Genomic DNA, 23284 nt, shown 5'->3' with positions numbered 1-23284 from the left:
TTGGAGATTGCAGCTTTAAACATGTTCTGCTCTCTCATTAAAATGCTAAGTCCCAAACAAAGTGACTTACTAAACAACTTTCTCCTGGCTACGAAGTCCTTGAGAGCTCTAACCACTGTGATGGGAGTGCAGGCTCACTGCTATGGGGTGAAAAGGGGCGGAGCACAGCAAAGGACAATTTATTGCTTAAAATGAAAAGGAGAACAAACCTTGGTTGTGCGTTCTGGAGCAGCCTTCTTTAGCAGGGCTTTGAGAGGTGGCTTCTTATAGGAAAGGGCTCCCAACTCCCAGGAATATTATTGCTCTTTCCCAGTAGCTGCCTTCAGATTGTCTCATGCCCATTCCATAAGAATTATACATAAGAACAGCCATATTGGGTCAGACCAAAGGTCCATCAAGCCCAGTATCCTGTCTTCTGACAGTGACCAATGCCAGGTGCCCCAAAGGGAATGAACAGACAGGTTATCATCAAGTTATCCACGCCCTGTCACCCAATCCCAGCTTCTGGCAGACAGAGACTAGGGACACCATTCCTGCCCATCCTGGCTAATAGCCATTGATGGACCTATCTTCCTTGAATCTCTCTAGCTCCCTTTTGAACCCCGTTATAGTATTGGCCTTCACAACACCCTCTGGCAAGGAGTTCCAGAGGTTGACAGTGCGTTGCGTGAAAAAATACTTTCTTGTATTTATTTTAAACCTGCTACCTATTAATTTCATTTGGTGGCCCCTTGTTCTTGTATTATGAGAAGGAGAAAATAACACTTCCTTATTTACTTTCTCTATACCACTCATGATTTTATAGACCTCAATCATATCCTCCCCTTAGTCGCCTCTTTTCCAAGCTGGAAAGTCCCAGACTTATTAATGTGTCCTCATACGGAAGCTGTTCTATACTCCTAATGATTTTTGTTGCCCTTTTCTGAACCTTTTCCAATTCCAATATATCTTTTTTGAGATGGGGCAACCACACCTGCACGCAGTAGTCAAGGTGTGGGCGTACCATGGATTTATATAGAGGCAATATGATATTTTCTGTCTTATCTATCCCTTTCTTGATGATTCCCAACCTTCTGTTAGCTTTTTTGACTGTCGCTGCACATTGAGTGGGTGTTTTCAGAGAACTATCCACAAAGACTCCAAGATCTCTTTCTTGAGTGGTAACAGATAATTTAGACCCCATCATTGTATACATATAGTTAGGATTATGTTTTCCAATGTGCATTACTTTGCATTTATCAACATTAAATTTCATCTGCCATTTTGTTACCCAGTTTTGTGAGATCCTTTTGTAGCTCTTCGCAGTCTGCCTGGGACTTAACTATCTTTTGCCACCTCCCTGTTTACCCCTTTTTCCAGACTGTTTATGAATATGTTCAATAGGACTGGTCCCAGTACAGGTCCCTGGGGGACACCACTATTTACCTCTCTCCATTCTGAAAACTGACCATTTATTCCTATCCTTTGTTTCCTATCTTTTAACCAGTTGCCAATCCATGAGAGAATCTTCCCTCTTATCCCATGACTGCTTAGATAGATAAAATACATCCTCAACTACCCCTAAAAAAGGTGTCCGGGACAGCTTCCTCTTTACCTGCAGACTAAGGAGCAGCACAGGGAAGAGGAAGAGAATAAACCGAAATAAAGAGCAACTCTCTCTGAAAACAAACTAATGCCATTAAAACATGCAGTAGGATGGAAATATTCATGTCACTGGTTTGTTTTCAGCCTGAAGACAGAGACGCAAGTTGGCACCGCTTTGGTCTGCAAGGTAATGGAGGAAAAAGCAATAAGAAGAGAACTTCTCCAGTTAACAGTATTGGTATTTAAGATTCAGCAGTAATACTCCATTACAATGAATAAAGGGAGTTCACAGCTCTCTTGCGGATTATTTGTTTTAGTATGTGGCAGGCAGACTGAACAAGGCCAACATTTGATTAGTTGCACTGTGAATGCTATCGACATGAGGAAGATTAGATGTTTATTTCTTAAATGAAAGCTTAGATTCTAGAGGATGCAGCAAAGTCTTGGACATTTATTGCCCTACAGTGGTGTGCCCCTGAGAGAGCTGTTGAAAGACAGAAAGAAAAAGACAGAACAGGCTAGCTAAGTTTAAGAACTCTGAAGGGGACTGTAGTCATATACTGTGGACCTGGGATTCTAGAGAATATATCAGAATGTGTGGAAAATCTTAAATTATGTGTTTTCCACATCCAAGAAACTCTTTTATATCTGCCAATGAAGGCATCAGAGGGGCAGCGTGTTCTAGTGACAGAACAATGGATTATGAATCTACAACAGCCAAACTCTAATCCTGGTTCTTCCAACACCAGCTACTTCTGTGGCTTTGGACAAATCGCTTGTTCTCTCTAACTCATGAGATAAGAAAGCTGTTGGGTGAGATTTTCAAAAGGGACAGATTCCTAACTACCATTTGGAAAATCTCCCCCATCATCACTTACATATCTGTGCTATGAGGATCCACCAGTTAAAGGTACAATGCTTTGAAGAAAGTAAAAAATTGTAAGTGCCAGGTATTGTTAGTATTAAACATAAAATCGAGTCGGTCACTGCATTGAAAAATGTAATTTTTTTTCCAGGCAAAAAAATGTAAAATTGAATTAAGGATGAGAACACATCACTAATTTAAGGTAATACATGTTACAGGGATGTTGTAATCATTCCAAAATCAAGTATTATAAATCCAGGAAATTCAGAGTTAAACTTAAAAGAACTATGGTACTGAAATAAAGAGACAGGGCACCCAAACAACCTTAACTCTGCTCTGTAATGACACCATTCAATAACCATATGATTAAATTATTTTACTCAGATTAGGCTAAATTCTTTTTTTAAGACACATTAGATTTTTTTTTCTCCCCCATGGTATCACTACAGAGCAAACTTAAGGTAGTTTGCATGCCCTATCTGTATTTCCATACCTTAACTGGTTTGGATTTCTTTTAAGCCTAACTCTGAAATTCCTGGATTTATAATACTTGATTTTGGAATGATTACAACATACCCGTAATACACTTTGCCCTAAATTACTGATTATGTACTCACTCTTAACTCTATCTTAACATTTTTTTTTGGTCTGGGAATTTCCTTGTTTCTTTTAATTACAACTTTAATAAACAAATTCTAAAGAAGAAACTGAAAAAGAATGCTATCGTGTCATGATCTGTAGATGTGGAGTATGTCAATACTTTAAATACATTTTTAAATTTTAACTTCTATAAGCTCCTTTTAACTTATATAGGCCAATTCAAAAAGAAACCCTGCCAGCTTTATGCCAGTGTGGAGCAGAACAAAGCAGCCAAAGTTGGATTTACACATGCATTGTTTCACTAGAGCAGTGCAAAGTAGTTGAACTGTACCCTTCCTGTCTTGCAAATTCCCTTTCTGCACCTCCCTGTATTTCCCAGCTCATACATCCCAAATTCTCCTCCCCCTCCTATCCCCTGCACTCTCCGGATCTCCCTACAGTCTCACGTCCGCGCGTACACACACGTACATTTCCCCCTACATCATAAATCTCACCTATCCCTGCACGTGCCCACAAACATGCACACCTTCTCTGTTGAGTAGACCCAGGGGCGGCGCTTGGCATTTCTCTGCCTCAAGCACGGCATGCAAGCTGCGTCCGGCGGCTTGCCTGTGGGAGATCCGCTGGTCCCGCGGCTTCGGCAGACCTCTTGCAGCCGTGCCTGCTGGAGGTCCACTGAAACCGCAGGACCAGCGGACCTCCCCCAGGCAAGCCACCGAAGGCACCCTGCCTGCCACTCCTGTGGCGCCGGCAGAGTGCCCCCCGCGGCTTGCCCCCCAAGCACGCGCTTGGCGTGCTGGGGCCTGGAGCCGCCCCTGAGTAGACCTGTTGCAACAGATTGCTTTTGAAAATAAATATTTATAATTAATGGTCATTTTTTCATAACTGCTAATTCATCTTGCAGCAGAGGCTCGTGTGTAAAATCTTCAGAGAAACTCATGAAAAACTTCCTCTTCTCCCATTGTTCTTAAAGAGCATGAAGCCAAGATGCTCTTATGAAGATGGTGGTGCCCTATGTGTCCAAGAGGAACAAAAGTTCCATTGAGAACAATGAAAGAGAAATGCCCTTTTCAAAATGTCCACCTGAGGGAGCCTCTGGCTTCAATCCCATCAAGCACAATTGGAGATGGCAGCCATTCTGAAAAACAGGCAGTTCTTCCATGGAATTCTCTGTACTACAACATTTTTCAGCTCCTGCTTAAGGAGAAATTTTAATAATGAAGAACAGGAAAAAATGCCTATTAATTCTAAATAAAACCCTTCAAATCTAGCCTATGCATAATATGTCAGTGAGTTTAAACTATACGGACAATTGAAAGAATCTGAGTAATTTTGTTATTAATATCATTTGGGCCAAAAAATAAAAAAAGCCTGACACCAAATACTAAATTTCTTAAAGAACCTATTTTTTACTCCTAAAATAGTTAATGGATTCACTGAAAAATTCTCAGAAAAATTGTTCTATACTCAAAGTAACTGCAGTGATTTTATGGAGGATACACAGTAATTTTCATACATAAGCAAGAGAATGAATTCCTGCTTTGAGTGCAAAATGACTCATCCTTAATTACGGAGGTGCCAGCTGTGACTCCATAAGAAGCTTCCAAACGCAGTTATATAAACATTTTACTGATAATAAATTCTTACCCTTGAATCATTAAAAAATGCCAGATTTTGATTTATTAGTCTTACGACTGTAATCTAGGCATAATTTAAAATGGTAGAGTCTTATTAATGTTAATTTCTACTGTCTCCACATAGAGCATTTTATTCCAAATCTTGTTTAATTCGTATGTACACAACTGGACAGTTTCTTCTGATATCTATCTTAGGAAATACATGACACTCAGTCTTTTTTTCCTGCATAGTTTACTAATACATTGCAGTCTATATCAGATTTCAATACTGAATGTATAAAAATATAAGTTATCTAGGGACAATCTTTTCAGTTCTTCCTCGTAGGAAAATTCTGCCCTTCGACGTACTTAGAGCTCTCCCACTGATATCAATGGGAAGCACATATATGCATTGGACCCTGAGTCTTAGGCAAAACGCCTACCTGACATCCGTGGGATATTTCCTTTAACTGAAGAATTGGACACTCAGTAATTACAATGAGGCCATTTTGCCTGGTAAAATCCCTTCTAGGATCAGTTACTGAAGAGTCCAGCTGATGCCACTGCTACTGCTTCAATGTTATGAGAGTTAGTGATAAGCTAAGTTTAGAATCAATCAGTCCTGCTATTTATGGAGCTGGCTAAAAATGTACTAACAACTCCCCAAAAAACTGCAGTTCACCAAATCCATATATTAACAACACAGAGCCTTTGTAATTATAAACTTCAAAACAAAACCAAGGAATTCCATATAATATTTATACTTTCAAAAGTACAATATTAATACAGGTCTGTCAGTTAGAAATAACAGCAGTTTGTTAGGCCTACAGGGTTTCTTTAACATAAAACCAGTTTACAAATGCTGAAAAGCAGTAGTGGTCCAATATTCACCATTACACATGAGTTTTTCTCTTCCAGAAAAAAAAAATCCCAATTAAATTTACCAGTATCAAGAAATATTAATAAAACGCTCCCAAACATGCCACAATCACTATTCACAAATAAAGTTAAAATGAAATATACAAAAATTCACTTAATACTGTTAAATAACAATAAACTACAAGATTTCCTGAACCGAAATGGTAGGACCCCTGAATGTTTTACAGTGAATGTCAGGAAAAAATTAAGTTATCTATGACTATATTCATGATATACCAGCCAAAGATTTACATGACCATTTCAAAATATACCAATAAAGATTTACAGTCTCTTTAAGATGCACTAAACAAATAGGTTCATAAAGGTGAACACAACTGCTTAAAAATAGTTACCATTACCAAGGGTGTACTTATGATACTCACTGAGATGCATAAGCATAGTAGTAACGTGTTTACTATCTCTGGTAAACAGATAACATCTAAGATCTTAAAAACCCTCTAAGTTCCCATGTTTTCAAATGTCTGTAGCATATAGTGAGTTCTTATCAAGTATGTGTTTGCATCTTTCCAGTTGATTTCAAGTGAATAATGTCGTAATGAGGGAGCAACGAGAGGGTGGGAAATGGGACATTATTCCCACGCTCTTGTAATTAGTCATCCTGTTCTCTTGTAAAGACAAAGATAGTTTCAAAAGAAAAACAGGGCATAATGTACATGAATGATCTTTTTACTATTTATATTTCTAACTAGGTTAAAAATCAGGTTAAAAAGTCATTGCATCAGGAGGAACCATATGCACAATAATGTGCAAATATCTTCAATCAGAGTAAATCCTGACAAAATTTATCATCCCATCTCCTTTACCTGTAACTGATATAAGATCTGAGAGCAAATAATAGATAACCATTCACTTGTTTGAATCAACTCTCTTAAAACAAAATGTGCTTTATAATATTTCGTCTACTGTATTGCCAATGTTAAATAAGGAATTAAGTGCTATGAACTTAGAGCGTTAAAGATGATTCACCTATAGTCAAGCAAAGCTATGTTTACATTCCAGGAAACACTGCAGTTTAAAAAATACAAAACTGCAGCAGTAAAACAGTTTATGAAGAGAAACAGATGCATTCACATATTCTAAAGCCATTGCAGCTTTTTCAGGCATTCAACTGTTGTGTTAACTATACAGACAGTAGTTATTTAGCAGCAATGATTCCGCAATAAATAATGCACTGTGTTTCTCAGTTCTGCACAAAAATTGCAGCTACAGTTACATCAATAGCTGTAACCTACTGGCTCTAATGGCAGAGGAGACCTTAAAACCAACTGTACAAAAAATTGTCACACTGTGACAACAAATATAAAAACATAATCTGCATGTTGGAAATAAAAAGACTCCACTGCGAAGAGGACAGTGTAGACAAACTGAGATTCCAAGTCCACCGAAAGAAACTTCAGTTCTGAGTCCTTGATTGATGAGATACTCTTGGGCTTGAAACTGCATTACCACCTTTAAAAAAGCATGCTCTGCCTTCTGTTCTTCCCATGTGCTAAAACATAACATGAATTCTGTTAAAAAACTGAAGCATTCTTACAACACACACTGTTATGGCACTCTCCTAAGATGTGTTTCTATAAGTGTCCTTTTCTGTAATATCTGATCCTACATTAAATCTCTTGCTAATGCAGTCCAGTGTATTCTCTGTCCTTTGATGCAATATATTTGGTGCTCCTTCCACTGTGTATCAGATAAGTTATTCAGCAGTCAGTCCGTGACTGTTTTTAAGTGCAGTTTTCATGCTACTTGTTCCCTCCCATCTCAAGTAAAACTCATTTGTTTTTGTATGTGTAACTGTATATGTATTTTATGAATCTGAATAATTTCCATATATTCACAAAATTAATTTTTACACATTATTTTCAGTTTATAGTGCATCTAGCACAGCACTCTAGATTGAAAACATGAGAAATACCATGAAGAATGTTTCCATACCTGTCTCGGGGTAAGAGGAATTTCGAAAGCCAGGGTCTTTCTGCAACTGAATCTCTTTCAGACTGAATATAGAGACACCTGTAACAATAAAAGAAAATGAAGTTTGCATTCAAATGTGATTATATTTTATTGATGAAATTCTATTCTCAGTTACACCAGTATAAATCTGGAAAAAGCACGTCCTCATCTGGAATAGATAAACTACCTCCCCTAAAATGCTGATAAATATCTGAGCCCACTAATGTGCCTTGATATCGCATGAATTTTCTTTAAGAATTGGGCACCCTGCAAGTAAAAACAAGACACACAAAAGTCTCACTCACAAATCTACTCATTATAAACTATATTTTTCTTCTATGCAAACCAACAAAAATATCTTTAACTCGTGTAAATAGAAAATCCATTATATTTTGAATTGATGCTGTTGATTTGTCTTTGAGAGTTTTGCCTAAGAAAGTTACCCATCTTGTGATGTAACATACTTTTATCTGTTTAAATCGACGCACCATGTCAAAAGATCTTTGGTATTTTTAGAGTTTAATTTAGATAATGCTTCGTGCTACTATTAATAAAATAAAGATATTCTCAACCAAAGTCAATGGTACATTACTACTTTTTTATTTCTCTTACTTTCAGGCAAAGCATGTATCCTTGTTCCTAGACTTCTGAAGTATGCGTGTTTCATAGCCTCTTCTGCCGAAACTCTTTTCTTAGATTCATACTGTTAACACAAAGGATTTAATCAAAAATATAATTTCATTTTCCTTACAGTTTTCCTAGTGACAATTAATTAAAAGATAGAAATTGGGTTATTTGTATATGCTCATATTGAGCTGAAATGAAGTAAGGTCTCTCTCACACTCCTGGATTTTAAAAAAGATTTTGCAACACCATGCGTTACACCAAGGGTCGGTAACCCAGGCAGTGTGAGTGCCACTGAAAATCAGCTCGCGTGCCACCTTTGGTACGTGTGCCATAGGCTGCGTACCCCTGCAGCACTTTCTATTAAAGAGGATTTCACACAAACTCCTGATCCATAACAGTGTACTCAACTGGTGTTGCGTTTGCATTTTTGGACCCTAAAAATGATGAGTTTATTTTACTAAGAAAACTTGTTGAGCATTCAAGAACAAATTTCAGGCACGAGCTTTAGGTAGTGTTTGCTCAGGATACACAGCTGAATAAAAGACAGATACTGGGGTGGCTTTTAAGCAGCAGGGTGCAACTTTCTTAATTTTATACTAAGTACAGGCAGAATATCTTCAACTCATCTCACATACCACACATTTAACTGGGTCCACACTTCAGTTACAGGGCTCCCACCATACAGTCAATGATTTGGGGCAGATTCCTCAGCCTAATCCCTAGGACTCAGCTTACTTCTAAAATGACTTCCAGTGTGGAAAGGAAGCACATACAGTCCAACTTGCTGCCTGAACGCAGAAAGGCAAAGCCTAACCATGAAAAGCACTTGTTAGCCAGAACCATATTTATTAAATTCATACATATAATAAAATTACTGTACCTAAATGCTCTCTTTTACATTCTATTTTTCTAAGATTTTAGTCTGATTTTATTTTAAGATTTTATTCTTGGGTATCTTAACTTTCTTCTCCCTTTGGCTCATTTTGCTGTTCACTATGTGCTACACGCCTAGATTTGCTGAATTCAGCTTTAACTGTTAAGAAATGTAGTGAGAATTCAACTATATGGATTACATTTTATTTTATAAAAGCCAGGAAAAGAAAAATGTGGCCATGTAAAATTAGAGAACAATCCCTGAATTCTTGGGGGGTAAGTGGACTACAACCCACTTAGTTAGCCACCACTAAGGCTACAATTTAGTCACAGAGGTCACAGTAGTGACTTTGCTGGACCTCCGTGGTCTCTTGGGATTCAGGAGGAGGAGGATGCGGGACTGTGTATCCTTGCCCTGCAACAGGTGCTGGCTGGAACAAGGACCCTGCAGCCCTAGCCCCGTGGCTTCCTCCGGGGGCTGCAGACGGGGCCGTGTGTCCCCACCTGGTGTTGTCCAGGACTTGGTGGGGTCTGCAGCTGGGGCTGTGCTCCCCAGCTCCATGGCATCCCAGGCTTGGCGGGGACTGCGTGCCCCAGCCCTGCAGCCTCCCAGGTTTGGCGGGGCTGCATGCCCCAGCCTCGCGGTGTCCCGGCCTTGGTGGGGCTGCAGCCCCAGAGGCTGCAGCGGGGCCCCTGTGTCCCCTGTTACGGCTTCCCAGGACTGTGTGCCCCCGCCACTGAGGTGGGACTTGGCTGGGGCTGCAGTCAGGCTGCGCACCCCTGCCTGGCAGCTGGGCCAGCTCTGGAGCAAGGTCTGTGTATTTCCCATGGCTGCACCCCCCACTGCAGTCACTGGAGTCGGGGCAGTGTCTTCTGCCATGGCGGGGGGGAGGGGAGGGGGGCTCAGCCTGTGTGCCCCTCCCCGCCATGGGACTCCATTCCTCCCCCCTACCTAGCCCTGCCTCTGGTTATTTTTAGTAACGTAATGGACAGTTCACGGCTCTGTGAATTTTTGTTTATTCCCTGTTCATGACATTTACTAAAGAAACTGCGAAGAAATCTTAGCCTTAGCCATCACACAGTGAACCTCTCATCAACTGTACTTAAAGCCCTAGTCAAACTTCAACTGCATATATGATGTAACTGATTTTGTGGATTTGAGCCTTTAAAAAGGAATCCAAAAATAAATTTTAAAAGAGCTAAAATATGGAAAGCGTCTTACCTGAAGAAACTTTGCTATCAATTCAATTCCTTCGGAGTCTAGCCTAGAAATAACAAAAATCACCAAATAGTTTAGAGAGCAATATTCATAAGTGCAAAGTTAGAATGGAGTGGATTTCATAAGATTATATCCCACTTCAAAACAAAATTAATTTAATTAAAAATTAAAGAAATATTTATCACCTTGAACATCTTCTGTGTGTTTGTGTATATGCATATGTACATACATAAAGATATCCCAACATCTCAAAAGACTGACTGTGATCACATGAGTTGTAGAATTTACTGATGATAAATCAGTGGGGAGATAGAGAAGGACCGTGACTCTTGGATTGTGACTCAACAGGTTGACAAGGTTATCTGACATTAGCAATTTTATGGTTTCCCAATAGTTTTTAAAACTTAAACCCACTGATTGGAGGGCAAGAGTGCAAAACTATGTTTCTTTACAATCAAAAGAAACGTGCTTGACTTTGCTGAAAAGTTCAGTTATGGCAATGATACTTGAAATGTACTAGATACAGACCCTTCAGATTCCTAACCAGGGCTTTAGAACCACCACAGAATAGACTGTATCAAATAATTCTTCCCAGATTTTACAATAATCCTACTACATGATGGGACGGGACTTTGGGAATTCAGTAGGTGCAATGTGAAAAGTCCTACTATGTAGACATTATAAATAACAGTTATATATGCCACTATTGAATCTCAGTGTTTGGATTTACAGTACTCTGAGTAATCAGGAACGCAGCAGTGCTAAATCTCAAATTAATGAACTCTGCTAGATACCATTAACTTCAGCCTACAGCATGTAGCTTGACATGTGGTCTTTTAAGGGACATATAGTTAACATGTAACAGCACAGTATACATGGAAACTTGTTCTTGTGTAAAAATAGGTGCATAGACACAAAAATATAGCAGCCACTGTACAAGTAGAAATTCTAGTAGTGAAACATAAAATACCTTGGTGCATGGTTGATTAGAGGCTGTGGTTTGTATTTGGGAAAGTTGTAGTTCCTAAATTCATCATTGGAAGAAATGCCCGGCCATGTTTCTTGAGAAGGAGTTCCTGTGTTTAAATCAAAACAAATTAAATATATAGAAGTTATATTAATTATAGACAAGACAAAAATAAATTTTTAGCATTTAGCCCTGGAACATATCACAATCGAAAAGGGACGACTGTTTTCCAACTTCAGTCATTTTGTTTAAAATGTACAGATTCAACCTTGTACAAAATGAGTGATGTTGCATTTAGGTGAAGATGAATAAATACAACGTTAAAGTTTATTCCCTCTTTACAGAAAAAGGATCTGCCCTGTACCTTATATAGTAACAAATTCTTTTTCAAAAATACTCTCGTAGAAGGGTGAAGTAAATCTACAAGTGTAATATTATTGATGGTAATATTCAATTTACCCAAAAGTCTGAAAATTAAGTGCAGTTCATCTTCAACAGTTGAACCAGGAAAGAGAGGTCTTCCAGATGCCATTTCGAAAAATATGCATCCAACACCCCTTTATAAAGACAAAGAAAAAGAAAGATGAATAAGTAAGTAAAAAATAAACTAACAAAAAATTTACCTTTTAAAACATTCAGCTCCTCAATATCTTTGTGGATTAACTATATTTGCCATTAACTATATACCTCTATTGGAAATATTGATGTAAATGAGGAAATTAACAGCCAAACAGTTCACAAGAGCTGAACAAAACCTCTGCAATACATAGATTATACCTTTTCCTTCCAAAACACACACACAAAGCAAAGGGAAGCACTGATAAACTAGACATTTAAGATAAATATTTAATCAATATAATATCATAATACCATCATGTCAAACTGGATTTAAATATTGAATCACACTACTGATGCATTGTTAGCAACTTTCTTTATTAGCAATTTTATTTATCATATCTTAAAGGTAACCCTGCAGAAGTTGTCTGAAATTTTGAGGAGCCATTATACTCAGTTACAAGAATTAACGGACAGTTATAACACATCAACTTGAGTATGAACAAAATTAAAATCTGACCAAAGCAAACTTACCACATGTCAATTTGAGTTGAATATTCTGAAGATCCAAGGAGAACATCAGGTGGCCTGTACCATAATGTGACAACTTCATTGGAGTAGGTCTTTGTAGGAACAGACTTCGCTCTAGCCAAACCTTCATAAAAATAAAAATGTCATGTGTTTTTCATGTAATGGTATCTACCATTTCCCTCAATTAAAATATTGTGTACATCTATTTGCTTTTGTTTGTGCTTCTGCTTTCTTGGCTTCCTCATTTTTAGTCTGATGCAGTGCTAAGTGGTGCAAAGCAGTGACATTATTGCAAGCATCTTAAAAATGAATGAAATCATACTGACCATTCACAACACCCGTTATTTCTGATCCAAAAGGAATAGCATTCTTTCAGAGTTAAGGTTGTTGTGTTGTGATGAAATATGCATTACTTTATACTTGAGAATAATTTGCTTATCATGTGGGCAGTGTAGGATTTACAATGGTCTTAATTATTCATTTCCTTACTTTTAAGTGCTTGTGTTTTGTAAGGGATGTGATAGATCAGGATATTATCACTCAGAAACCCAAATATTTTTTTAAAAGTGTTTGACTTTTGAAATAAATGTAAAATATTGCTATTATTAGGCTTGGCAAAATTTATTCTTTTTTTGCCATTTTGATGGACAATATTGATGGCTATTGTTATGCTTTTTTATTTTTGTTTTTATTGATTTAACTTTTCACTGTTGCAGGAAATGAAGGGACTCACCCATTGGAGGGGTTAGACAATTATTTAATGACACCAGACATTGAGATTCAAGAAGTTAAAGCTTTATAATCGTTAAAGCACAAATTGTCAATATCATATAATGAAAAATACCAAGTAAATATCCTTAAATCAAACCTTAGTAACTTTTCAAGCAGCATTTTTCTTGCTTTCATAAATTTCAGTTATCATCAATGTAAATATATTTTTGACTGTTTGGGGATATAAATCAGCTGAGAGCAATCTAGCCCTTGAGACTGATTGACACCCCAATCTGGCAGAACCACATCAAATCAGAATGTAAATTAAGAATTTTTAAAATAGCTGGCTGTCCCAAAGCATTTTTCCCTGGATAATGGCTCAGTTAAGGACCTCAACCAGGGAGAAATCACAGATCTACAGTATCAGTACAAAGGCTGCCTCCTTCCCTTCTTATAGTGATGAGGTGGTGAGGGGGAGTCATCCTCAAAATATAAAAATAAAGTCAGACTAAAATTTTGGGCTATCATAGCTATCAGAAACTCCTGCAGAATAAGTGTTAAGTACTGTACTGCTTAAGAATTTTTTTTCAATAGAATTGAAGAATTATTAAAAGGCAAGTTTAGCATAACATACTTGATAAATACACTTCTTATCCTCCCAATTTGGATAATTAATTATATATTTATAGGGCTCAATATTTTTCCGATAAAACTGTGATTCACCTTTAAATATATAGGACCAGATAATGCCCACTGTTCTTTCAAGCACCGAGGCAGGAAAAAGGAGCAAAACATGCTGAGATTATTCACATTTAATCATCAGCAGGGCACATTGCGTCAATGTGACATCATCTTGCACTTGAGTCTATGGAATCCCCTACGCTCTATCTCATCGGGAGCGAGGGGGATGACTGGGCAATGAGGTGGTGGAGCCACAGGGAAACTGCTCTCTCCCTCCATGTCCAAAGGGACTTCCCAGAGTAATAATGCCAGACCATGCCAGCACTGTCTTAGGCAACCTCTGTTCTCTACTGGCAACTGCTACTTTCAGAGGAATTTTTGTCCAGGTGTTGGTGAGGAATCAATGGTAACATGGCTACTAGTGGAGCTTTACTGACATGGAGAATAATGGCTAGTAGCAATAGGATCCACGTGAATGCCCCAATCCATTGTAGATGCTCACTGGATTTCCCAAAGTATCTTAGAACATCCATAGGTTAGAAGGGCCAGACCCTCTGACAATTCACCAGGTGGGGAACACTCCTCCCCATCATCTTAACAAAGTTATTTGTAGGAAAATTCTGCAAGATAAAGTTCATGGAGTTTCTTGGGCCCTGTGGTGATGATTTGGCCTGTATATCACCAGTTTCAAAGGCAGCACTAATGTTACTTTTAATCTCAACTCTGTTCATTCTCAGCTGACACTTCAACTCACACATATACCATATTGATGACCAATAAACTGCGAAGGCCAACTTTTGCTTTCCAGTTCAGTACACAGAAACCAGATCACCTGCACACAAATATAGGCTCTAGATCGAGGGTTCTCATCTTTTCCCTGCATACGACTTCACATTCAACTATGTGCAATTGGTCATCCTCAGAGGCATTTCTGAACCAAATCCTTTCTGTTGGTTCCCACGGAGTCAAAGGAAACACCACAGGTATTGATATACAGTTTGTGGAATATTTCCTGAGTCCAAGGATGAAATCACAAATTACTAAGAAAATTAACTTCATCAGAAAACCAGAGAAAGGGAACAAAGATAGGGTTGGGGTCCTAACTGCCAAATTGAAAGCTAGTGATATAAAAGATTAATTACAGTTCAATTAGGCTTTGTCTACACTGGAACTTCGTAGGCAAAACTTTTGTCATTCAGGAACCCCTCCGAACAACAAAAGTTTTACTGATGAAAAGTGCTGGTGTAAACGGTGCTGTGTCAGCAGGAGCACTCTCCTCCCGACAAAGCTGCTGCCACTTGTGTGTGTGTGTGTGTGTGTGTGTGTGTGTGTGTGTGTGTGTGTGTAAGTTTTTGTCGGCAGGAGAGCTTTCTGCTGCCAACAAACAGCAGCTACACTGTGCAGCTTTTAGTGGCGGGGCTGTAGAGGCACACCCGTGTCACTAAAATCTGCGTGGTATAGACAAAGCCTTATACAGGTCTGCTTCCAAAGGGCTGCTGCCCCGGCCGGAGAAAGTGTGTCGGAGGCAGGGGGATTGAGTTGTAACTGAATATAATGCATTTTATTCTGAAAACATGGTACAATTCCTGTGGGATAAATAAATAAATAAAAAACCAATGAGGAGTGAACATGTGATGTCACATGCTGGAGAGAAAAAATGATTTAACTTAATTTAAAATGTCAACTAAAAGAGCATAAAGCAGGTGTAAGGGTCCTTCTCAGATAAAAGTGAGCGGTAACAAAACTACTAACAGATGATGTGTGAAACTGGAGTGGCAGACAGAATGAATACAGAAAGAACTATGACACTTAGCACTGTATCCCATATATGAGGCACAGAAAGAGCTGTAAGGCTGAGGCATAGTTCAGGTTGGATGCTGAAACAAATTAAAAAACAAACAAACCAACAACAAACCAGCAATGCTGAAGCCAAACAATCAAACTCTTATCCAAACCAGATTAACAGACAAAAACGAATTATCTGGATGACTTTCAAAAAGTCAGACATGAGCTGCAAACCTGAAATTCCAGCAGCTTTAAACCATGTGGGCTGACTTCCCTCAGTGAGCTGACCAATAGGGGTATCCAGCACACAATGGACTTAAAAATCTATTTTTTCAGGTCAGCTCATGCTACAATTGACAGCTTAGTATGCACCACACTGGAGGTATCTATCCTAGCTGCCATAGAAACCCTCTGGCAGCATGGAGCTGGCCTAATGATCTCAATTAAATAACGTACTGTTTTCCCTTTACGGGAACACAAGCAATAGCAAAAAAAATGAAGACAGGATCTCACCAGCTATGTAAAGCTAGTCAGAGTTACACAATATTGGCTTCAGTAACAGCCTTTAGAATGGATAAAGATATATACAGAAATGGTGTGAATGTGTATTTCCAGTGATTAATTTCCCTGCTGCTTACAAATGGTGTATGTACATAAACACTCCTACCCCCATATGATTTCTAGGTTCAACAAGGTTTACTGGTTTATAAATCTTGTTTTTATTTCCAAGATTTTCTTAAAATTGTAATTCAGTAAAGAAAACACTGCTCAAATAAAATAATAATTTTTTTTTCAGTCCATACCAAAGTCTGCTAGCTTTAGTTCTCCTTTCTCATTAATGAGTAGATTTTGTGGCTTCAGGTCTCGATGTAGCACCTTCCTCCTATGACAATAGGCCAAACCACGCAGAATCTGGTATAAAAATAGCTAAAAGAAAAACAAATTAGACTTTCAAAAATATTCATGGGCAAATGTGCAAAGTGGCATGTTACTCTTCCCTTAACAGCAGGTTTTGGGCCATCAGAGCAGCAATTACATGGCTACATTGCAAGCAAGCAAGACAAAAACCTTCTTACACAAGCAAGTCACTTTCCCATGCTAATGTATTCTGAATATCATAACTATTGTTTAAAGATGTAAGACCTATTTATGTCAGCCAGCTACAACATTATTATGAAACACTTAGCACATCAAAGATTTTGAGAGTGATTTGCTCTATATAATAGAAGAGAATCAAGTGGCTATTTACTTTATAAGCATTTACTACTGCACTCTAAACGTCTTTCCATGTAACACTCTCAATTACCATACTGATATTCCCTTCTGCTATAGATCTCTCTCTTACAAATGCAACTCTACTCCTGTACTCCCACCATGTAAAGCAGGGGTCGGCAACCTCTGGCACGCGGCTCGCCAGGGTAAGCACCCTGGTGGGCCGGGCCAGTTTGTTTACCTGCTGCGTCAGCAGGTTCGGCCGATCGCGGCTCCCACTGGCCGCGGTTCGCAGTCCCAGGCCAATGGGGGTGGCGAGAAGCCGTGGCCAGCACATCCCTCACCCGCGCCACTTCCCGCCACCCTCATTGGTCTGGGACGGCGAATCGCGGCCAGTGGGAGCCACGGTCGGCCGAACCTGCCGACGAGGCAGGTAAACAAACTGGCCTGGCCCGCCAGGGTGCTTACCCTGGCGAGCCATGTGCCAGAGGTTGCCAACTCCTGATGTAAAGTAAATTTATTTATTGTACGGTAGGGAAAGTGACTACCAGAAGAAGCAATTGGGTACAACACCTCTAAACATTAATGAATCAAAGAAATATAATTGGGGAAATTATGCTCCACCAGTTGTGTCTGATATTTTCCCTTTGCTGTGTTTGTATCTTCATATAGCATGTCACCCTCTATTCCTTCGGGCTGGCAAGCCAGCAACAGTAGCTTCACATTCAAGGACACTACTGCACAGAGCAACTACACATACACAAAAAAATGTCTAGGATTAAGCATCCTCGTCAGTCTCCTGTGGTATTTCATAAATAAAACTGCTTTTCAATTGCTTCATGTGTAGAGTGCCTGTGTGTGAGCATGGTGCTTCTACATAACTACTTCTAGCACCAGTTGTCCCACAACAATCCTTAGTCTGATGAAGGGGAGTGAGCAGACAGAAGATTACTGATTAGGAAATGTAGAGAGGACACTTATGCAGAGCAGAAGGTCAGTCAGCATGACAGATTCATCATGATTAGTCCTTTTGAGGGGAAATACCAGAAAGTTTTTATATAACACAGTTTCCCAACACATGGGTTATTTTTGTGGCAGATGACACCCCCAAGTCTTCCATAAACTCATACAAACAGGCAAGCTCCAGGTTATATTTGTCTAACCTCAGTTTGCTTATATCACAATGGGATTATCTCCATTGGGGCAGAAAAATTGGGACCATGCATGTTAAAAATGCAGGCTGTGGGCCGCTAAGTCCTGCCTCACCTAGTTATGCCTATATTGTTGGAGGGCTATCAATGGCCATTAAGGCACTCACAGATAGTTTATAAAGAGGTTAGCTTCAAACTATAAAAACATGCTGCAAGATCTTTCTCTTCACATTCATCTAAGATTTTTTAACATGTCCTCTTCATCTTTTTCAATCTCTCTTTAAAGGAGATATGGGAATTTACATTAAAGAATTTTCCTCTTCACTCTGTCCCAAAAGAGACAACAAAGCAGGTTGACGATTGATTTTGCCTCGAAAGGACATTAAAGCTAATGTGGAAACAGAAAAAAATGAAACGACAAACAGTAACCAATATCCAAATCGAAACCTACAGTACTTCAACAAAGAAAGGACTTTACAATATAATGTGAAGGTAAAAACAGGGACAGCAATTCTGCTGGAATGTGCATGAAACACATGTAAACAAATGCTATTCTTGTACATTATGTTATCATCCACAATTGTGCCATTAACTATTGTACAAGTATCAAACCAATTTTACCTGCATGTGTGTGCATGCATGGTTTTGTTTTTTAGGACAATCACTTGCAAAGTAACAAAATACACTTCTTGCATCTGAAGAAGTGATTTTTTACCCACGAAAGCTTATGCCCAAATAAATCTGTTATTCTTTAAGGTGCCACTGGACTCCTTGTTGTTTTTTTAAAGTACACTTCCGTTCAATGTCGACAGGAGTAGAAATATTCCCCACATACCTTCGATGAACAGTTAACGTCCTCTATACAAATTACATATTGTTAAATAATTAAGCTGATTGAAGTCCAGCATAAGCCATACCATGGCTGGGCAACACTGTTACCTCAGCTTCAGTTTCCCCCATTTCCCCTTCTCACTCCAAGGCATTTCAAAATAGTGTTCTGGCTTCTTGGGGCCTGGTTTGCTAAACTATTTTGCAAAATAATATGAACAGTTCCCTTGGCCCTTCCAAGCACAAGTGGTTCCTTCCCAAGTCCCTTTAAACAGTTCTTTTCTGTTTTACAGTATTGGGTTCAACAGAATAAGGTTCCTTCTCTGCTCCTACTATTACTTGGCTCTTTTCTGAGCGCAACACAGTACCTCTAAGCCATTCCCTGGGCTCCATCCACAGCCCTTCTGATAGCAGTTTTTTGCCCTTTGGAACATAGTTCTCTGTGGTCCTCCTTTCTAGGAACTACAGTCCTCCTCCTTTTGGTACAAGATTCTCCACAGCTTTCCTTCCAAGGGCTGTCCCTGAATCTTGGCCTACCATCATCATGACTTTATTGCAAGAGAGTCTTTGTGCTCCCTGGAGATCTCTCCCTTGAATGAGCTACAGGCTTTTTCTTTTAAAAATCTTACAGCCCCACCATGTGAATGTCAGTTAGCCCCTCCCATTGCACAGAAGGACTTATCCCCATGTTGGTCATGCAATCATGCCAGAGAAAGCATAAATCTCAGAATGCCTGATCTACACTGCACGGTTAGGTCGATGTAAGCTGCTTTGTGTTGATCTAGCTGTGGAAGTGAAGAAGCCGGCAAATGTTCTCTGTATGCTGATTTAGTACCACTGCCTCCATGAATGGCATAGAATCACGGTCGATGTAATTAGGTCAATGCAGTGGCAGTGTAGATACTGTGTTGCTTACGTCAACTGGCACTGGCTTTCAGGAGCCATCCCACAATGCCCTACACTGACAATACAATCAATGCAAGTGCTCTCAGTGAGGATGCGCACCGCCACCATAATGAGCCAAGTGTGCACAAACACAAGCAATTTAATAACTGTAGTGGCTGTATGCTGGCGTAAGTTAGGTCAACATAATTTTGTAGTGTGGACATGGCCTAGGTCTTGGAACAGGACATAACTATCCTTAAAGGGGACACACTGTTCCGTTGAAAATCTTATTTCCCAATAGGAAAATATTTTAAAAAGAACACAACTTTTACTAAAGCCATGATTTGTGTCATTAAATTCTTCAGTATGACTGTATCTATTATTATCAGAAAGAGCAGTTGTGAGCAACTAAGTTGTAAGTTCCCCGTGGTTTTAAAATCAGAACAAAAAATGTTTGAAATCAATCATTATCATTAAAAAACATTCACTCACCTTTACATTGTGCATACTCATGATGTTACCACAGTCATCCATGTACTGCTTTAGGTCCTTGTCCTGTCAAAAAAACCACCACCACTGTTTAATATAAAACAGTTTTTTGACAGAAAATTGAGCTTTTGATTCAATGGAATTTTTCGCAAAAAGTATCTGTGTGCTGTGGAAAATTTTGAGTTTTCATCAAATAAAAAAAAAAATCAAAAACCCAAAGAGAGAAAACTCCCCCGCCCATAAGGAAAGTAAAAGTGTTCCGCCAACCTCCCTCCAATATTTTCAGATCAGTTCTACTTATTATACTACATTTTATTTTTTTCCCCAAAGGCTATATGTTATGTTCAATTTTAATTATTACCCATTCTCTTTATTTGGAAGAGAACTAAGTTTTCATGAATTCTGTGCACTACACCTTTAGATGTTCCATCACAGTTACCATAGATATGGTTAGAATAACTTCAGCAAATGTATATGTAATATGGAGTGAAAAAAAGCTAAAACAAATCTGTATCATGCAGGAAAGTGACTTAGGTGTCTAACTGTAGGTACTCAAGTTTGAAAATGTAGGCCATAATATTTAACAGCCCTGTTTCAAAAGAAATTTAAAATAGTAATTTCTATACTATTATTGTTTTACAGCACCTGCAAGTATGCTAGGTGCCTCACAGTACCAATATCATTCAACATAATACTGCAATTATTTTATTCTCTGTCCATTTTCTTCTAAAACCATAATTTTGGTTTAAGTGAGCATTTTGGTCCAGAATAACTGAGGTGGTAAAATTTGCAGATGATAACTACCTTAAGTAGTTTTGTAAGTCCGAGGCAGACAGCAAAGAGCTACAAAAGGGTCTCTCAAAACTGGGTGACTGGGCAACAAAATGGCAGATGAAATTCAATTTTGATAAATGCAAAGTAATGCACATTGGAAAACAAAATCCTAACTATACATATAAAATGATGGGGTCTAAATTAGCTGTTACCACTCAAGAAAGAGATCTTGGAGTCACTGCGGATAGTTCTCTGAAAACACCCACTCAACATGCAGCAGCAATCAAAAAAGCGAACAGAATGTTGGGCATCATTAAGAAAGGGATAGATAATAAGACAGAAAATATTATATTGCCTATATATAAATTCACAGTATGCCTACTTCTTAAATACTGTGTGCAGATGTGATTGCCACATCTCAAATAAGATAAATTGGAATTGGAAAAGGTTCAGAAAAGGGCAACAAAAATGATGAAGGTCATGGAACAACTGCCATATGAGGAGAGATTAATAAGACTGGGACTTTTCAGCTTGGAAAAAAGACGACTAAGGGGAGATATGATAGAGGTATATAAAATCATGACTTGTGTGAAGAAAGTAAATAAGGAAGTGTTATTTATTCCTTCTCATAACACAAGAACTAGGGGTCACCAAATGAAATTAATAGGCAGCAAGTTTAAAACAAACAAAAGGAAATATTTTTTTCACACAATTCATAGTCAACCTGTGGAACTCCTTGCTAGAGGATGTTGTGAAGGCGAAGATTATAACAGGGTTCAAAAAAGAACTAGATAAATTCATGAAGGATAGGGTCCCTCAATGGCTATTAGCCAAGATGGGCAGGGATGGTGCCCCTAGCCTCTGTTTGCTGGAAGCTGGGAATGGGCGCCAAGGAATGGATCACTTGATGATTACCTGTTCTGTTCATTCCCTCTGGGGCACCTGGCATTGGCTACTGTCACAAGACAGGATACTGGGCTAAATGGACCTTTGGTCTGACCCAGTATGGCCGTTCTTTTGTTCTTAATAATTACCTATAAGTCAGACCTACACCAAGCAATTTATGACAATTTGACAGTGAATGTTATGTCTGACAACATAACTAGCTTTCTGTGAAATATGCTATTTGCCTTCCATGTTCCACTGGATTATATGCAGGAAAATAGTATGATGACAGAATAATATCAAGTCCTTTATTTATTTATTTTTTTAAATGCACCACAAAGTTAATCGTGTTTGTGTTTCTCTAGGTAGAAAATTAAATAAGACGTTCTAAACAGATCCATTAAATGTAAAGCTTTATTACTGTTTTAATGCTTACCAGGTACTCAAAGACGAGAGTCAAAGATTTTTCTGTGTGAACAATATCATGTAAAGTAACAATATTTGCATGCTTTAGGTCTTTTAATAATGACACTGCAAAAGAGAAAAAAAGAAAATTAAAGCTTAAGGATAGGACTTGAGGGGAAAACTAAGGAGTAAATGTATTTCTAATTAATCCAAATTTATGAGTTATTTGTTTAATTTCTATGGTAATTTAAATAATGTAGTTTTCAAAATTTAATATTTCCTAAAGCATTAAGTTAACCCATTCATTCACATAGGAAAAATTCATCTAGTGCACACTGTGAAGCAGACAAGACCACGTACCACCACTGAACTGCAGTTATAATTAATTCATACACTATATGGACAGACAGTATTTCAGGCACAAGTTAGTCATGTCATGGTATATACTCTAAACTCCAGAAAGTTGTTTGCTTCTGTTATAATTAACAGTAAATTATAAAAGCCCCACTAATTTCTAACACTTAGAAAACTTCATTTATTTGAGAACACAATTACAGTCCATGAAATAAATGCATTTGAAATGTGTCTCAAAATTGCAACTCAATTAAACTTGATTGCAGTACCCCATATGATAAATACTGTTAGTTACTGTAATATCCAGTTTACATGAGAATAGCCTCAATTCTTTGGTCAAACTGTATAATTTCAGTTAATGATATATTTTAAATAAAAGGAAAAAATATTTTCTGCACCTTCTCTTATGGCTGTGCATGGTGCCCCCTCTTCATGTTCCAGTCGGATTTCTTTTAGAGCTACCAGGTTCTCTGTCAATTTACTTCTTCCCTTATATACTGTTGCATAAGTACCCTATGGGATAAGGGGAAAGGAATACATTTAAAACTTTTCTTTTATAGAAAGCGCAATATACACACACAAAACCTCTACCCCAAACAAATAAGATCTATATGACAGGTCCTACAATTAGTTTCATTTGGTAGCAGCAGCTTCTGGAAATGACTCCCCCGCCCCCCTTTTTTTTTTTTTTGACACAAGCATAATTCATCAATGACTTTCAGACACAGTCCCTGATTTTCAAAGAGTCTGAGCACTCTCAACCCTAGATGAAGTCAATGGGAGCTGCAAGTTTAGAAC

General features: G+C 38.5%; 1 protein-coding gene across 3 annotated transcripts in view; it reads right to left on the bottom strand.

Annotated features, from left to right (window-relative positions):
• The window catches only part of CDK17 (cyclin dependent kinase 17), a 204350-nt gene that overhangs the window by 23127 nt on the left and 157939 nt on the right, over window positions 1-23284 (bottom strand). For 2 of the 3 annotated variants that reach the window (XM_039495307.1, XM_039495313.1), the window contains exons 7-17: window positions 22885-22999; window positions 22164-22258; window positions 20072-20134; window positions 16307-16430; window positions 12330-12450; window positions 11700-11797; window positions 11244-11349; window positions 10277-10319; window positions 8167-8257; window positions 7537-7614; window positions 5411-7093 (exon numbers count right to left, since the gene is read on the bottom strand). In XM_039495307.1, coding sequence (XP_039351241.1) covers window positions 7056-7093; window positions 7537-7614; window positions 8167-8257; window positions 10277-10319; window positions 11244-11349; window positions 11700-11797; window positions 12330-12450; window positions 16307-16430; window positions 20072-20134; window positions 22164-22258; window positions 22885-22999 — 972 coding nt within the window. In that variant the 3' untranslated portion in view covers window positions 5411-7055. Of the gene's footprint in view, window positions 1-5410; window positions 7094-7536; window positions 7615-8166; window positions 8258-10276; window positions 10320-11243; window positions 11350-11699; window positions 11798-12329; window positions 12451-16306; window positions 16431-20071; window positions 20135-22163; window positions 22259-22884; window positions 23000-23284 lie in introns of those variants that run through there. The other variant, XM_039495321.1, reaches the window with a different exon arrangement.

The sequence above is a fragment of the Mauremys reevesii genome, linkage group 1 (genome assembly GCF_016161935.1).
Source record: "Mauremys reevesii isolate NIE-2019 linkage group 1, ASM1616193v1, whole genome shotgun sequence".
NCBI classification, from domain to species: domain Eukaryota; kingdom Metazoa; phylum Chordata; order Testudines; family Geoemydidae; genus Mauremys; species Mauremys reevesii.
Note: the sequence above shows the minus strand (reverse complement) of the source record. Positions and strands in the feature narration are given on the sequence as shown.